This window comes from Ceratotherium simum, chromosome 13 (genome assembly GCF_057802395.1).
Source record: "Ceratotherium simum simum isolate JZ-2026a chromosome 13, ASM5780239v1, whole genome shotgun sequence".
NCBI lineage: Eukaryota > Metazoa > Chordata > Mammalia > Perissodactyla > Rhinocerotidae > Ceratotherium > Ceratotherium simum.
The window spans coordinates 58920539-58939920 of record NC_141912.1 but is presented as its reverse complement, the minus strand read 5'-3'; the positions used below and the strand labels follow the sequence as shown (position 1 = coordinate 58939920).

General features: G+C 36.5%; 1 protein-coding gene across 1 annotated transcript in view; it reads left to right on the top strand.

Moving 5' to 3' along the window:
• The window catches only part of LOC147915740 (protein eyes shut homolog), a 440056-nt gene that overhangs the window by 258451 nt on the left and 162223 nt on the right, over positions 1 to 19382 (top strand). The window contains exon 6 of the mRNA XM_087437836.1: positions 1379 to 1532. Within this exon, the coding sequence (XP_087293962.1) occupies positions 1379 to 1532 (154 nt within the window). The remainder of the gene's footprint in view (positions 1 to 1378; positions 1533 to 19382) is intronic.

The following is a 19382-nucleotide window of genomic DNA, read 5'->3' as shown; positions in this document are numbered from 1 at the left end:
GTGAGAATATGGACCAGCTGGGACTCTTATGTCCTGCTGCTAAGGAGTTAAATCGAAACATTTTGGAAAACTGGCAATAGCTACTAAATAAATCATATTCATACTCTCTGACAGAACAATTCAACTCTTGATTATATACACAACAGAAATGCATGCACTTCAACACAAAAGACACACACAAGATTGTCATAGCAGCATTAGTCATAATGACCGAAAACTGAGCGGGGATGGGGGAGTATACCATCTATAGAAGAAAGAGTAGCTGTTTGTGAACATGCATTTAATGGAATATTTGAAAGCAATGAAAATGAATGGACTGCAGCATGGACGCTAGCTCTCAAACATAATATTGAGCAAAAGTAAACAGACACAAAGGAATATATACAGAACAATCCCACTAATAGGATTTAAAATCAAGCAAAACTAACCCCAACTGTTAAACATCAGGATTGTGGTTACTATGGTAGAGGGAAGAAAGGATTTGTGATTCACAGGACTTCTGACAATGCTGATAATGTTCTTTTTCTGAAGTTGGTGGTGTTGTGTGAACTAGTTCACTTTGTGATAATTCGTTGAACTATATGCTTTAAATTTGTATGATTTTCTGTACGAGTTTTACTTCAATTAATGTTAAAAAAAGATAGAAGTCTATGTACTTACATGTACAGATGTCTAACATTTATTGTTAAGTGAAGAGAGAAAGATGAATAAAGCTATTTATTACATTATTTCATTTTTAAAAATAAAATTAGGGCTATATAAATATTTGTATATGGATAGATAAATGATAGAAAAGAATACCTCAAAGTGGGATGAAGGATAGGCTGAAGGAAGGGGGAATGCTTCTCTTTTTTTTTTTTTCTTTATGTATTTCTTCATCTTTTCCATTTTTGTGAAAGACATATATTAAAATTAAAATATAAATAATTAATAATAATAATAAATCAAGTTATCCAATACCCAATAGGTACCAAAGCACTTTTCATTTATCATTTTATTTACTTATAACAGTAGTTCTAATAATTAGTTCTTCTCATTATCCCATTATAATGTATGAAGAAACTGAGGCTTAAAATAGTTAATAGCTATTAGGAAATAGCTATTAAAATAGTCACCTAGCTATTAGGAAATAGAGTCAGAAGTTAATCTCAGCCATGTTAATGCTGTCGATACCATGCTATTCTCAGCCTATGAAAAATAATGTATATTTCTAATATAGTACTTATTACATTGAATAATTATCTAATAACACTCCTACCATCTAACTGAATCAGTACTCCTTGATGGCAAAGATTGCGTTTGTTGAATGAATGATTGTTATTGAATAAAATATAAATTTACATTAATCACTAATTTAACGTAATGTTTGTTCTCAAAGGCAGTGAGAAGAATTTTGGACAACAGTTTCTTCATTTATTTCTTGTGGAAGGAAGGCCCACAGTTAAATATGGATGTGGAAGTTCTCAAAATATCTTGACTCTTTCTGCTAATTATAGCATTAACACAAATGAAATCATTCCCATCACAATACGGTAAGTACTCTGCCATACTTCTTTGAACTATAGTGCTGAGCCTTGTTTTTTAAATGTTATATGTAGGATAACCACCCAATTTGTGCAGTTGAAAATTGTGTGGCCAATCATTTTTTTCAGTCTAGTGGAGTAAACTATAAATTAAACTAAGGTGTAATTTGATACCATCCAGTGGCAATCAAATTGTGCACAAAATGAATCAATTTCTTTGAAAATATCATGGAGCAAATAAATATATTAAAGAGTCAGGTGGTTCAGTTGAAATTAAGATCTAGTTCAAATGTTCCACAAAATATCTATTGAATGAAAAGACTATAGCTATTAGGAATTGGAGAAAAGAAGCCATTGACTCTGCATAGAAAAAGGAAAATCCAGTAGGAAAAAACCAATTGAATATTAAATGGAAATGTCTTTCTGGAGCATATAAATTTTTGGAAGGCAGTCTTGAAATTAGTTCATGCTTCAGAATTAGGAAATCTCAGAAGAGAGAAATAGCTAAATATGATGGTCACATCCCAAGGGCATTCCTGAACAAAATTTACGTGTAGCAGCCAAGACTTTAAAATTCTTCATCAGTATAGCAATCTAGTGATAATGGTCTCTAAAGTTACCCTATGTCAGTTAAAAATAACATTTTGTGTCTGAGTTTATGTGTTAGATGACAATTAGATAAGTTGGTCCGATCAGCAGGAATCTTGGCTAACCTATGAAGGTTATACAAATCAAATAAACTTTCCCAGAGTCTGCATCAATCTGAAAATGAAATCAAGGAAATTGACACCAGTCTGAAAATGGAAACTCCTTATAGGCAAGGACAGTATCTTACTCATTTTTAATGCACTTAGCAGGGCATCTGACAGAAGATACTCAGTAAATGTCTGAATGAATGAAGAAAAGAGGGTGTCTGGGCTGGGCAATTCAGCTGGTTATGACAAGAAGGCAATGAAATTACCCTAAGGTAATGACATTACTATTTGTAAATTAGGCATACCATTTTGGAACACTGAGTTCTATCAGAATAAATTTTCAGAGAAATAGACTTAACTCCTAATTTCAGTCATCGCTCTTACAAAGTTTTGTAGTTGATCACAAAAAAAGGGCCAGATGAGAAGTTGAATAACTTAGAAACCAATTTAAAAGGCATTTCTATTGATAACATCATTATTTTATACAGTGTAAACATTTTATACAAACAATGGCACATTCGATTACATAGGAAGTAATTTCTATTTTTGGTCAAACTTTCTTGGAGGAATGATTTCATTTTTTGCCTTTAAGTAATGATACCCTATTTGGCCAGTCCTCAAATAAACCATTTAGATCCTCAGATAGCCTGAAGTTGAAATCATCCTGCAAAAAAATATTGACACTTCTAGTAAAATTGAAAACTAAACACTTTCCAAGTCTTTCAATTAGCTGTATCCAAAGTTTAGAAAGTAGGAAAAAGATATTTCTACTGAGCAAAAATGAAAATCTGCTTTGTCTTATAGACAATACCTACAAGATCTCAAGGTAACAATAGGTTACATTAAAGGCTGATCCTAAAACTATATTATATATTGTATATAACATATTATATAAATTATTTAAATTTATATAGTAAATTTAAATAAATTAATTAAAATAAATTAACTAGAAATTAATTTTAGAATTTTTGAGTGCCCAACTGCTAAGCACTCTCTCAATACGTCAAATTCTGTTTTTCATTTCTTTGTTTCTTCTGTTTTTTTTTAATTCTATGCTTAATTTTATTTATTCACATAACAAATGGTTCTTATTATATTTGTAGTACTATACTAAGCTCCTGGAATTCAATGGTAAGCCAAAACAGACAAAATCCTAATTCCTATGTGTATAAATTTTAGTGAGAGAGATTGACAAATAGTCACATCAATGAGGGAATAATTAAAATTTGAGATGTGTAGGAAATAAAAGAAATGTGGTGTAAGAACAAGTTACAGAGTAGCCTGACTTATGCTAGAGAGTCCAAGGAAGCTCTCTGAAAAAGGAGTAGAGGTGAACTTGGTAAAAACAAACAAACAAAAATAATTAAAGCAGAGATCTCTGTGTTCCAGGCAGAGGAAAGAGCATGTGAAAATACCCTCTGGTGGAAAAAGCCATGTCATATTAAGGGGTCCAATAGACCAGTGTGCATGGAACGGAAAAGCAGGAGAGGGTGGCTGAGTATTGGAAGATGAAGACTGAGAGCTCAGCACGTGGAAACACTGATAGGGCCTTATAGCCATGCTGAGGAGTGATTGAAGGGGGGCCAATTAGATGGCTATCGTATGTCCAAGTAAGACATATGGTGGCTTGGACTTGACTGGTGTCCTAGAGAAATCAATAGATTTAAAATATAATTAGGAGTAAAATTGTGACTATTTAATACCAGACGTTAAAAGAGAGGGGTGTCAAAAGTGAATACTGATTTTCTGTTGTGTATTATCCATTGAGATAGCAAACAATGCAAGAACATCAGGTTTGATAGAGAAGATTGTGAGTGAGTTCAGGCCTGAGCATGATGAGATTAAGGTGACTTTGAAACATCGAAGTGGAGTTTTCGAGTTGAACATGTGGACATAGAGTTCAGAGGAGAGGTCTGGATGGGAAATGTAAAGTTATGAGCCATCAGTGTGCAGATGATAATTGAAACCATGGGGATGGATGAGCGTATAGAGTGAGTAGAAAGAATTGCCTGGGACTGAGTCTTGAGCTAACATTCAATGACTGAGTAGCAGAAGATGAAGGTATAAAAGAGCCTGAGGAGGAGTAACCAGAGAAGTAGGAGGCAAACAAGAGGAGCAGGTTTCAGGGAAGGCAAGGGAAAGGTTTGTCCAATGCTCTGATAGTCCATTGGACTGTCCACATGATTGCATGTCCTGAAGACTTCATTGTAGGGGAATAGAGCAAGATGTCAGACTGGAGGAAATTGAAATAGCAAATATAGACAACTCTTTCACAAAGTGTAAAGAGAGGTAATTGATAACTAGAGGGAGGGAGGGAGTCAAGAGGAAAAATACTTAAGATGAGAGATGTGAGCATGTTTGTCAATTGGAATTATTAGTTGGGTGGAATGTGTTAACACATAGAAAAATAAAGAGTAATTGAGAGCATAAAGATCCTTAGAAGTTTGGGGCAATAAGATACAATATACATCAGAAAAGATTCCTGCCAGAGGGGTGGGAAAATGGAGAAAGACACACACATTGAGGCTTCTGATTTCTGTCTCTGTGTACATCCTTTGATCTGTGACTGCCTTTTGCTTTATCCCTGTCTGTCTAGTTGTTTATGTCACCTTTTCTCTCTGTCTTGTGTGCCCCACTCTTCACCCTTAACTGGGCATAATTTAGAATTAAAAGAGTCTTTTTGGTCATCTCTTCCTATCTTATTTCTCACTAATAGGACTCGCTATGCAAACTTAAAACAAATTTCTTCCTAAAAAGCATGTGAATTAGGTTCCTTTTTAGTTATATGAATGTGGATGGAATTTCTACCATATTTAAGGGTTCTTGACAATAAAATACCCTAGCATGATTGATAAGAATTTATTTTCAAAAATTAGTGGAACGAGCTCTAAGGTAAACACATAAAAGGTGGCTTTGATTTTCATTTTGTTATTAGCTACTGAGAATAAACATGTCAGAATTTCCTCCTCCTAGATCTGCATTGTATCTGTAAAATGGATGGCGGAAGTACAACAAACCTGAATAAGCCACTTGTGGTGATTGAGGTCAGTTTAGTATCAAGACAGAAGTTCTTCTTAAATGAAATGGAGCAGAGATCACAGTTCTACAGACACATTGTAATTCATACTCATGCACCGTTTGTCTTTCATTTCAACAGATTTTGAAAGGAATCACATAGAGATGAGTCTTGGTTTTCACAAGGGTTATTCTCTTTTGGGAAAGTTCAGAAAAATTGTCTTACTATACATATACTTTTTAAAGTTTCTGAAGTTTAAATTTCTCTGGCACCTTTCGAATCTGTCCTATACAAAAGCTGACTCTTTATTCAGTATTTTGTTCTCTAAAGAAGTCCTGTGTCCTTTCCTCTAGATAACTTACTGTGTCATCTGCATGTTGTAAAGCCACATAGCCTATTCTACCTTCCTTAGATTCCACTATCCCAAACACCTGACAACATTTTCTCAAAGATTTATCCAGAGGTGTAAAGTTACCCATGTATATCTAAGGCATTTTCTAATATCTAATAATTCATTTTGGTTAACAAACTCAGGGTAGCCAAAGTCAAGTGGATGTTAGTCAAGAATTTCACGACAGCCAAAACTACATATCCACGTCAGCCACTTTTGAGTAGCAGGTCAGTGTAAAGGAATGCACGCTCGGTTTAAGACCAATTGATCATAGGCTGGAAGAGTTTCTGGTAGTTGGGCAGTAGGAACGCTAGTACTTGAGAAAACCCAAACATCGGTAAAACCATTGCAAACATTGTTGTCGCATTACCCTCTTAGATATTTGGTCCAGGAGACAAAATAAACTAATAAAAACCACCCTTGAATTTTGTAAATGTACTGATTTTTACTCCTGTTTGAACTTATTAATTCCATGAGATAAAAACTTCATACAGGTACATGTATATGTGTGTGTGTGTGTGTGTGTGTGTGTGTGTGTGTGTGTGTATCAGTGCAGATTACCTTTTATTTATTTTAATTAGCTCCTTTCCCCCAATTGTTTGATTAAGAAAGTAGATAAAAAAAATTTATTATAATGCAAAACCAGCATTAACCTCAAAAGAATGGGAAATAAAAAGGATTCTGAGTAGGATTGATTTGGGCTATATCAAATGAAAGAGATTTACTGGTAAAGAACTTACAACAAATAAGAAGGAACAAACAACAGCTTCTTATATAATACCCATATTTAATTTGTCAAAGGCCTTTCAGACAACTCTGCTCAAAATCAGATTTCAGTGCTTTGCCATTTTCCCACAAAAAGTCTCTGTATTACAACTTGCTGCCCAGCTGGTATTGACCTGTAACTCTGTATAGAGAATGCACGGGAGACTACCCAAGTTCATGTAAGAAGAAAGAATATCTATAACATATTATCAGCTATAATTTTGAGAATAACTCAAAATGTCCTGTACGTTTCTGATTTTCTAAAATATATAGAAGTTTTTCACACATTCCTGACAGTTGATACTCTATGAGCTATGGATTGCATGCCTTTAGTCTCAGAGCCAAGAAACGAGGTAATAGTGAGAACCTTCACTTCTTGAAACAGATGGTGACTTTTGAACTGTGCTAAATCTATAAGATATTAGATTTATTCATAAAAAGTTGCCATGTCAATATGGAAAGTTTGGCAAGCTTTTCATGTTGAAAAGGTCAAACCCCATCACTTCAATATTAATTTCTGTATCTTTTCCATGAACTCCTCCATCTGGTATTTCTTAGAGGAACTGTAGGAAAACTAGAGCTTGGAATGGGAAATACAGCAGAAGACTTTATGATTCCATTGTCCTGTCCATAAATACATGAATCTAACCATTGCTCTTGCTCCTTTATCCATACATAAAGCACTAATCATACATAACATGTCCCTATAACATGTATCAATACTAGCTGGACAGCAAGTTATAATGCAGTATATTTGTATTCAATCATGACTATCCAGTGTAAAACTAAAATTTCTTTCATTAAATAAGCTTAAGAAAATCTTTAAAGAAAGTCTGTAGGTCTAGAAGCTGGTGATTTTAGTATTGTTTAGGATTATTAGATAGAATTTTCTGCTAGCATCTATAGCTGTGTCTAAAATTTGCATATATCTTGAGAAACAAGGAAGCTAAGTGTCAGTTTGGTGCTTAGTGATGCAGAAATAGAATGGAGCTTTCTGAGCAAAGACATTATAATCTGAATGTGAACTTGAGTCTATACAGTATGTTCACTGAATAATATGTCAGTGGACTCGATCAGCCAGTTTGATACAAAAAAATATTTCAAGTGATTGTTTGACTATGTAATCACATATTTGCTCCTCTTAATTGTGCAATTCAGTTCAAATTGTGCAAATGAAATGGCTGTTAGCAAAGTTACCAAAGTGAAGACTCTGTCCACAACAACTCATCTTCTGGCCAAGACAGACCGGAGAACTGGTTGACCCTCAAGTCCTGAAGAGAAAGGGAGATAGCAGTTGGCATGGACATCTATAACATGGAGTGGCTTTTGAAAAAAGATCAGGAATTTATCAGGGTTACAGCAGATGGAAGGGGATCGGCAAAGACAACACAGTGTAAAATAACACCATGGATCATGGGAAATTGTATGGAAATTGAGTATGATGGGAACATAAAGTTCAATATGAAAGGATGTTTAGCTTTTCAGCAAATCATCATCAAACATCGTAATTTCTAATGCAGAGAATCACAATAAATTAAAATAAAAGGCAAGAAATTCTCTTGAAAATTAGCAATGTATGCTGAGGAAGGCTTCACATTCTCTTCATGCTTTGTTGTGAGTGGTAGATTTCTACAACTGTCAGAAAGGACTGTTGAGAAAGTTTGATTTATTCTTGTGTGGTGGCAGAGTGTATGGCAAAATGAACTTCAATCTCTAAAAGTGTTCTCTCTAATTCTAAAATGCATGTACTCTGTCATCTTTAAGACGAGATTATACAAGGAAGTAACAGGAACCAAATGAAGACGTAGGGACAAACGGAATGTATAGGAATTGAGCAGAAAAGCAATAATTGATAGAGTTAGAGAACACTTTGCCATAGGGCTGTTAAATAAAGAGATTTAACATGTTGAAAAAAAGATTTATGAGGAAATGTCAAGGGGTTATTTGTTTTTTAAGTGAAGGAGTGGTGATTTAATGATATAGATTTATATTCCACTCATTTCCCACCCCGCTTCTGTGGGCCCCATAGCTCTCCCTAATTGGGATCCATCATTGTTGTTAGAGGATATTTGATTACTGCCTTAAAACCACTACCAGGAAAGATATTTTACCGTGAAAGTTCTTTAAATCCTATCCTTAGTGGTAAGCCTCAATCCTTGACAACATATTTATCTTAATTAACTTCTGTAGAACAATTCTCACAGAGTGGACTCAAAATATAGACAATCTTATTTATTTAAAAAAAAAATGGCCAGCCACCTAACTTTCTAAATGAAGCTAAAAGAAGCTATGCCAGCTTCCTCCTCAACAAATTGCCCACAACTTCATCAATATACTGAATAAAAAGAAGATGTATATTGAGATAAATTGTTTTACAATTCAACATTTGTGAACTCTGTTCCACCTAACACAGATTCATTTAAGAATAGTTTACAGCTTTTCAAAAGATTTACCAAATTTTTTAAATTGAACACTGGTTTCCTAGACAGGTACTGGTGCTAGCCAAAGTGTTTGAACTCAATAAACATAGAACAAAGACTTTTAATATTTCTTTAGATAATTTATTTGAATGTCATCATGAGACAAAAATTCCTATTTTATAGTATTTGATACAGAATTCTGCCCTGGTCCCCCCTACTTGTTAACTTTGTAATAGTTGACTTAGTTCTAATTGCCAGTAATATCTGAATCCCAATCCTGTCTTCAAAGACAAAATGTTAAAAAGACAAAAAGAAGGAGATTCCAGAACAAGTGCTATGTCAAAAATTTACAGAGGAGCTTATTAGATGCCTCGGTAAAGCTCCCACCATTTGGAGGACAGAAATTTCCGATAATATGTGATGGACTGGGATGAACTCAGCCATGCCCTAGGAATCCCTTCACATGTCCCAAATGAATAAAATAGCAAAGGAGCATTCTCCTGCTTTCAGTGTCTTAGCAATGACACTCATCCTTGCCACTAGGGTGCTGTAGCAGAGATTGTGCTGAAGGAGATTTCCGACTCCTCTAGGACGTAAGCCTCAGAAAAAGTTATGGAAACACAGTTCCAGCTTAGCATGGCCTCTGTGGGGAATTCTTGGGAAAAGAAAAAGTAAAGTCTTGGATTGCTGATGCACATAAATCACCAATGAGTGAGTCCGATGTTTGGACACATATGCGCAAGCAGACCTGAGGATTCCTAAAAATATTTGGAGAGGGAGATTATATAATGGATTGTAATTCCTGCAGTTAAGAGAGTTGGTTCTCAGGCACTGAGACTTACAGCTAGTATCTTAGGTCAGGTTCCTTGGAAATAGACAGTGGAGATTTGCACGCAAGAAGTCTATTAAGGGCTGCTCTTAGAAACAACATCTGTAAGTCAGGGAGAGAAGCAGCATTGAGAGGAAGTAGTTGAATTGTAAAGCAGTTGCAACAGAGGCCTCAGCTCACCCTAAGGGGGCTCTGCAGTAGGATGTTCATAGTTTCCTGAATTGAGTCAAGGGGACCTGGCCTTTGTACCCCCTCCCATTCCCAGGGGACTCAGGGCAGCACACCGCAGCATCCTCTACAACTTGTGAGGTTCATGACTATGTCAGCATTCAATGGCTGATGCAGCCCAAGACACTTGGGTCTGACTTACACCTAAGCAAGCTAATGTTGTATTTAGATCAACTAGACACATGTCACCATACCCACTGAAACCTCCACCACGGTCACTAGAGGGCTGAATTTCCCATGTTAATGACATGGTTCTACTCTCTCTTGTCAGGAGTACCCTAAAGAAATAGTGACTTTTATGAAAAACAGCTAAACAGCAATCACATCAAAACCCAAAATGCCAATTTTGTAGCTATGTATCAGCATGGACATAGATAACCATAAATAATGCCATTCAATGATGTATCTTTAGAACATAGAGCACTGCCCAAGTAGGGTTTACCCGGGTATGGAGCAAAAGGATAGATCTTTATATGTTCGTTATGATTCAGAATGAAGGCACAGACACATAAAGTGCACTTGGGAGTGGGAAGGGAGGGAGCAAAGCATTCCCTGTGTAACTCGGAAGAAGTCTTTACCTGTCTGTTCCTTTCTTTGAAACATAAAGATAATAATGCCTATTTTCTGCTATTCAGGTTTCTGTGAGTATCATCTATATGAAAGTTCTTTGAAAAGCATCAAGTTTCTCTCAAACGTATAGTATTATTATTATGCTTTATCATCCATATAAGTCTATTTCTTCTATTGCTGCCCTAGGACTAGAAAAATTGCTCACTACTTTTTATTTTATGGCATCTTATTAAAAACACTTCGTAAAAACTTTAATGAAGTTTTCTACAGATATTTCTTCTTCCAATTAAATAAACTTACTTCCTCATGGTTCTGTTCCCTAAGTATTTAATTATTTTAGGCACTATCTTCTGGATGTCCTCCAAAGTTTTCCACAGCTCTATCAGTTGAATTTTATGTACTGATTCCATTCTTTAATGGACAGGAAGATCAAAGACATCACATATATTTCTTCTTCCTATGGGATTTTTCCTATAGATTATTAGCAGTATATTTTTCAATCTATAGGCATGTCTCAAAAGTCATATATATCAGTTCACATTTATTAAATGTCCATCCAGGGTATTTCTCAAGGAATCTATTTGAGGGAGATACAATATGTTTGTTGAAAGTAAAAATCTTCTCTCCATCATTTCACCTCTTTTCAGACATTTCTCCTGTGTATCATGGTGTAGACACTGTCAGTTTGTATGTTTCTTGGAAAGATGCCAGACAAAGGCTGTTGCAAGAGCTGTATGATTACACAACACATACTCCAATGTGTCTTTAAAAATCTGCTAAATAAGATTTGGGGACAACTAATACGTAGCTTGGGTGAAGTATGAGATGCTTCCAGGGGCTTATTCTGAAAGCCACTGCCGTCACCAGTGCTTACTGGGCAGTAGGGTGATTAATTCTCTGCTCTCTGGTGGAAATGTTCTTGAAGTTCCCTGCTTGTTAGGCTTGCCTCCTTTTGTAGTTTCGTAGATGGGAAAGTGATAGGCCTAGAGCTATCAGAGGCAGGCTCTGGTATATGGTATAAAAAGCAGATGAGTAGGCTCATAGAGTGGGCACACACACAAAAAATCGGTACTACAAAAAGCAGATTTGTTTCCATGACAGTAGGGGAGAAGGCTGTCCAGATGATTGTGAGGTGGACATATCTGGCAAATTTTGAGTAGATCCAACAAACAAGATTTTATTTACAAGGACGTGCTAGATACTTCACCTGAATAACAGTAATCTCAATCTAGTCATTTATTCATTCCCATTAACAGCTATATAATAATAGTATTTATTTTGCACTTATGTGACAGGTACTATGATAAATACTTTTACACACAATCTTATTTTGTCTTCACAATATCTTTAAGAGGTAGTTACTTTTATGACACTCATTTAAGAGATGAGGAGACTTGAGCTTAAAGAGATTAAGTAATTTATCTAAGGTCATGCAACGAGTGACTGAAGCAGGGGTCCCACCTAAAGTATTTTACTCTAGATCCCTTACATTTAACCGCCATGCTATACAGCTCATTGCTGTTCAGATTTTCCTTCCTAAAATGAGATAATCTCAAATCAAAGCCTCTATAAGGATTCCTCCCTCATCATGTATCATTTCAAGGACAATTTATGTGGCTTATATTCAAGGCCCTTTATCAGCTTCTTACCTATAGATCTTTATCCTCCTCTATGACCCAACGTGGACAACATGGACTGTCTCATTCCCTAATGCCACGGTCCTTACTGTCCCAAACACAGTCCTACCTTTCCTACAACATTCACCTTAGCTAATGCTACAATTCTTCTCCCAAAATGCTCTCACTGTTCTTTCCTCCTAAATTGTACATTGTCCTTTCTGCAAGCCCACCTCCTTCTGGAAGCTAGCCTAGACTAGTCCCAACTCATTCTCCTCTTTCTTACTCTCAACTCCTACCATGCTCATGTCTGGTGAGATTCTTTGTTGGTCTTTTGGATGGACAGTTATTGCATCTCCAAAACCAAACAATAAATGATGCAAAGATCTCTTTTCTTTGTCACATTTAAACCACTGTAAAAGTGCTAGGAAGAGAGTAAGTATGTAATAAAGGTACATGGCCCCCAAGACCACATGTGAAACTGAATTAATCCAGTATAAACAGGCATGTAAGGGCTGAGTATGTGACAAGTAGAAGAAAAACAAGTAGATAGACTTCATTATGGAAATCTTACTAAAGGAGATCAGTTAAGTAGATGACGGCCATGGATATTTCGCTTCTTAGAGAGATCATTTAGACAGTAGGTTGGCATATGCAAATACACAAATAATAATATGTTCATGTAAGAAATTAGAAAATTGACTCAAGCCTAATGAGAACTCCTGAAGTCATGTTGCAAAAAAAGGAGTGGCATTAGTAGAGGCCCTTCAAGAGTAGATTGAAAAGTTATTGATTCTAATTTTTTCTTAAAAAAATGTTTAAATGATTATATTCATAATAAAATAATTAGCACTAATTAAACTTTTACTACTTTACAAACACAATTTTAAGCTCCTTACCTGGGTTTAATTTTTTATTCCTAATATCCACCCAGTGAGATACTATTATAGTCATGGGGCACATAAAAATGTTTTGGTCAGTTACAGACCGCATATTCGAGGGTGGTTCCATAAGATTGGTACCATATAGCCTAGGAATATAGGAGGCTATATACAGAGCACTCTGTGATGTTCGCACAATGACGAAATCACCTAATGACACATTTCTCAGAACATATCCCTGTTGTTAAGTGACGCATGTCTGTATACTCATTTTAAAGAGCCTGAGGAAATCACACAGAAGTTTTCAAAGCCAGGAAGTCTGAATCCAGAGTCCAACTGTAACCACTACCCAATATACCTTGTACTATATTAGAGGCAATAAATGTAGGTAAAATGTTCCATACTATGCACATTTTATGAAACCCTTAAGAAATATTCATAATTCTCTATTTAGCTTGTTAATTCTAAAATATGCTTTATCAAATTAGTGAACATAATTTTGAAAACTCAACTGATTATTATAAATATAGAAAGTATACAAAATCTAAAACTTTTTTTTTATTTTCTATTTTCAACTTTGCCTCACACAATTGACATTTTCTCTCTTAAGGAATTTCACAAAATAAAATTTAGTGAAAATTATGTTAATTGTGATGACATATTGAAAGAGAAATGGAATCAGTATATCAGTACACCATCTGTCAATTCTAGAATTAACAAAAGGGATAGATAGAATTATTTTTACTTAGCCCACAAAATATGTAGGTGTGGTAAGTTTAAAGATGTTTATAAATTATCATATGCTGCTGTACTTACTGCAAATCAAATTTTTAATGTACTTGCTATTATGAAAAAGCCATGGCATTCTGTTACTTAAAGTTCATAAGGCTATAATTGTTGGGTACTGTACAAAAAAACTTTTAGAAAGGATATTTTTCATCCTTGAAAATTACAGAGGTCAATTATATTCTATCATAGACACATGTTTTTTAAAGTCCAGAAAAGCTGGAAAATTCAGCACAATCTCTCCCTGTCTAATAAGAGGAGGGATGTTATAGTAAAAGGAGTATTTCTAATTAAAGATTGATATAGACTAATATACTATTTTTCATAGTTTTCTCAAGCAAGAATATTGTATTCTTTAAGATGTGCATTGTCTCTGGAATCACCAATTTTGCTGAAATGGATTTAAGACATTCAAATTCACAGAATAGGGCAGAGGAATATGAGCTACAATAATATTTATTATTTGAGAGAATTATTGCTTTAAAATATCACATGTGAGTTGTTCAAAAACGTGTCTAAATACTTATTTAAAGAGTTTTCATTGCTGGATTTATTGCAAGATCCGGGAATCAGAAAAGTGCTCATTTTATTATATGTGATCATTGTAATTGATCCACTGAGAAGATGGCAAATTTTATTTTTAAAATGTTACTTTAGCGGTCCAAAATACTTAAGCATCCCCCCAAAATACGTATTTAGTGCTTTCTGAAATATTTAAATGTAAGCCCTAAAAGTTACATTAAACATAAGCTAATCCATCCCTTCATCTTTCTGCTGAGGAAACTTCATGCCAGAGAGGAACATAGACTTGCCTGGAAACACACGACTCAAGGAAAAACGAGGAAGAGAGAACTCGTGTCCACATTTGGCACTCTTTCTCCTGCACGTACCCCTTGTCTACTTTTTAGGGGACATGCTGCTGCCTTTACCTCTCCCCTTTGCGTGACCTATGTTTTACTTCCTGTTACATAAAGAGAAAGGAGTTACCAGTTGTTTATTCATTATGCCACGCCCTCCGAACCCTTGGCCTTTCCTTTGTGAAAGGATCAAGTTCAAATCAAATGACTCCTTTCTTCCAAACCTGACCGGAAGCACGTCTTTTTATGAAAACAATCATGCTCATTTCTCTGGTCATCATAGGTAAAAGTTTGTGATCTTAGCTAACAAAGAATCACAGATCTTCTAAACTCTATGGGAAAGTCTCTACTACTATCCTCAAGCATACGGGTTCTCACCTACCACCTTCAATATTATTGAACTTTAATAATATTAACTAAATATTATCAATAATGGGAAATTGCTATCCCAGAAAGCATCTCATTCCAGGTTTGCAGACTCTGTGGATGTCAGAGACTGACTTACATTAAGTAAACATATTTTCTCATGCAATTTTATGTACATTGTTCCTCTATCTGATCTTTTAAGGAAAAAAAAACAGGAGAAGCATAAATCTATAAATCTATTCCCTTTTCTACTTAATTAATAGCCCTTAACTATTTCCTTAACCATGGATCTAAGCTCTATGTGAGCAAGACTGATTTTGTTTTTCATCACTATTTTTCCCCAGCACCTAATTTAGCGCTAGCTATAGTATGTATTCAATAGATATTTCTCAAATGAGTGAAGCAAGTTTACTTATCTTCCCTAAGTCTTTTCTGCTGTAAACTAAATATTTCCATCTCCTAACCCAGTCCTCAACTGACATGACTTGGGAGAGCCTCACCATCCTAATTATTCTCTGCATTCTTCAACATGTCAGCTACTGTATCAGCTGACACAATGAAGTCAGTATTCCCTGTGTCACGCAAAAGTACATAGCAGACGTGAGATTATAATGCACTCAAAGAAAAATGAATTCACTTTTCCCAATTTTCAGGTCATTCAGATTGTGTTTTTAGTCAACTAAATCCCTAGGTCTTTTTCACATAAGCTGCCTGAAATTACTTAAGTTGCTTAGTCACGCTGCTGGAGTTTACCACTCTCATAATACGCAAACATCCTCTGGAGATTGACCACATTAAGCGAGGGTTCTCAATCATTCACAGCTTGTGGTCAATTCCTTCCATCAGATAGAATTTTCTCCTAACCCCCAGCTGAGAGCAGCGTGCTAGAGGAATGGGACTTTTCAGAGATGGGGTAGACGGTTTTGTAACTGTGGCACTGTCCAGAAAGTCAAGTCTGAGTGTAGCCCCAGTCAAGGGGCCAGGGAAGAGAAAAGTGTTAGGAAATGGAGAAGGAGGAGGGCCAGGTGGGAGTCCAGCACAGCAAGGGCATGGGGGATAACACTGCAACGAATTTTTCCCTATTCATGTATTTTCAATATATATGATTCAGTAAATTTTAATTAGGAGTCTAAATGGGTCAGGTACTCTGATAGCCTCTAATTATACAGGAGAAGAGGGAAGGCTAAAGTTTTAGTCTTAGTAGGTAGAAAGAAATAAGTAAACAAGGAAATAGTAATTGTGATGTGTCCCAGGTGAAACAGAGTGCAGAGAGAGAGTATAATGGGGAGAGAGGCATTCCTTTTAAATAAAAGGGTCAGCAGAGGACTCTCCAAAGAGGGAATAACCAGAGATAGATGGATGAGAAGGAGCCTGTTGACTGAAGAATGAGGAGATGGATGTGGAGACAGATGTACATATAGAGTGGATGTGGATACGGGTATGGATATAGATGTAAATATATCTCAGTTGAAAGAAGAATTCGGGGTGAATAATGACTACTATAACAACGTTTTAAAAGGTGCTACCAAATTTCTTTCCCCTAATAGGGTGTCAGAACCTCACTGCCTACAGAGGTTCGGGAGAACAGCCTCCCAGCAGATCCTCTGCCTGGGTCCGAGCTGTCTATTGGAGTGTGTGCTCTGTAAAGGAGTTGAGTTTCCACCCACCTGGGTGCAATGGAGCAGGCTGCCACAGGCTGCTGCACATGAGCTCCATTTATTCTGCCTTTTATGGCTATTTTATCACCTCATTTCAGTGTATCTTTACATAAACAAGATTGTCCCTCTCTTGCTTCCTAAGCACACAGCATAGCAGTGCCATGTTGGTGCTTCAGTCAGTCAGATGGTGGCCTGCTGGTCTCTCAGCCAAGTGCCTCCTAACACTTTGCCTGAACATTCCCCTAGAATATATTTGACAGGTCACAGTTGGGCTAGTACAAGCTACCTGTGGGTATGTTTCTTCACAGCTCCACAAAACACACCCGCATCTATATGCCTCTGAGGATCCAGAAACCATTCACCTGGCCTTCCACACCTTTAGTTTCTAATGGATTTCAAAGTGGTATCTAAATTCAACCCAATGTGAATAACCTGACTTTCTATGATGTGGTCAATACTCTGCTGGGTGCTATGGAGTATAGAAAAGTTCAGCACAAAAATACCATTAAAAATATTGACTCTAGTTAATGCTAGGCGTGCTAAACTGTTGGGAGTGAAATAGGACTGATTTCTGCAACTTATTGTGCAATGTATCACAAAAAAAATAAGGTGAAATAATGGATGGGTGGAGGGATAGATAGAAGGATATATGCATGATAAAGCAAATTTAGCAAAATGTTCATTATAGGATCTAAGTTGGCATATGACTGTTCACACTGAAATTCCTTTAATTTTTTGTATGTTTAAAACTTTTGATAATTAAATATTAGGGGAAAACAGTTGATCACTGCTTACCTGAATCTTCCCATTCAGGTAGGAGTTTAAACACACACACATGAAATAATTACTCATGTGAGGTACTGATTGTGGGAGCATTGGAAATTCAGAGAGAAATCAACATGGGTTGGCATATACGGAGGGAGGACCATCTGAGATTTGAAGGGATAGGATTTTAAAAGAGGAAGTGGAAGAGGTGGGAAAGCATTTTAAGTGGGGGAAACATGACACAAAACAAGTGATGAAAAAAGTTTGGCGCCACCTTTATCAACATGATTTTATTGTACTAAGAAAGTTAAGTGCTGTGTCTATACTGGGGCCATTCAAATCCCCCTTTCCCAAGACAAAGGATTCCACCACTTTAGCTTTTCCCAGGCCAGCTCAGGCTCAGCAGAGCTGACCTTGGCAGGGCACTGTCCCTCCCTCCATCGCATGCCAGCCCCCTCCCAAGCGGAGAGCGGTGCAGGACAAAGTCACAACGGAAACCGCAGAATGCATTGGGAAGGTATGTGGTAGTTCAAGAATTGAAATAAAGGCCTAAGAACCAGACTCAGAAAGCACAGGAACCAGGGTATGTCCCAGGGGTCCTGGTTGCTCTCTTCAGGGTACAATGTGGATAAATTTCAACAGTTCTCCTTACCATTTAACCTTCAAAATCAAAGGGCAGTGTGTCTGAGGAGACCAGCCTCTGTTGCAGCCCACTCCTTAGCCAGAGAAGGGCGGTCTCCTCAATGACAGTCCCACCAAGACTGTAGTCAGTGGGAACACGTAGTTTCTCCAAGCAAGTGACATAACCTTTGGAGTGACACATGAAAAGGGAATAATAGGTAGTATCTACCTCGTAGGATTGTGAAGATAAAAATAATAAAAGGGGCTCATATAGTGCTTACAATGTGGCAAACACTGTGCTGAAGATTTCACAAACAGTAAGTTATCTAACCCTTATAAGGTCTCTGAGATTTATGGAATTAAACTTTGCAGCTCATATTTTAAAATCTAACTCAAAATTGACAAGAAACACTCCTTGTTCTGCCAGGCATTTTTCCTGGGGGCGTGAATGCTCCTCAAGTGTATCTTCTGAAAGGCTTCCACTTGAAAATCTGAGCCGCATCTTCCCAGTTCTCATTTCTGTAAAGATTCTCTCTCATTGATCCTTCTCCCTACTGCCTGTTGCTGTGATCGGTGTTTGTGTTTGCTTTTGTTTTTTATATTGGTGTCCCTGTGTGTTCCTCTCTCCTGAAGACCATCCTTACTAACAACCTCTGATCCCCTAGTGGAATGATTGATTTATTACCCCTTCTCCCCAAATATTTCATAATATCATTACCACAGTTTTATCTTGTGTTGTTTTGTTTTTGTTTTTGCCTAATGGCATACTTTAAAATTAGAGACAGGAATTGAAAAACATCTTTATCTGGGAAAGAGGTGCCTAATTTTAATGCTTGGTTAATTTCAAATATGGAATGATGAGAAGGAAAATAGCCGTTAAGTGAAATGCCCCGGGCGCGGGGGTCAAGGCTTCTGAGGCAGGGGCCCATGTCATCGTTAACACCCAGCACAGCTTACCGTGAGAAAAAAGGGAATTTGCAGTGACTGGCAAGCTAAGCCTGACCTCTGCCCCACAACCTTCAAAGAGAATAGAAAATGTAAAGAGCCAGTGAAATCATGACCTCCTGACAGACTGTACCTCATATCTAGGTGCGGATCTGGAGGTTGTAAATATGGAAACAGCTTTTTAGGCAAAGAAAAATTATGCTGGTAAAAAACACATACCATAATCAAATGCAAATGTCACTGGGTGACATGCTGGCTTTCTTTTATAGATGAAGTTTGTAAGGAGAAAAGGCAGGGCTTACAATTCAGTCCTTCCTTGTTTTTAAAGACGTTTAAGCAGCTTTTTAAATATATTGCTCTCCTAAGAGAGGACTTTTTTCTTCAGTAAAAGGAAAGGAAATAAATTCTGCTGTTTTTGTATTTGCAAAAAAAAGAGAGTAATATTTGACC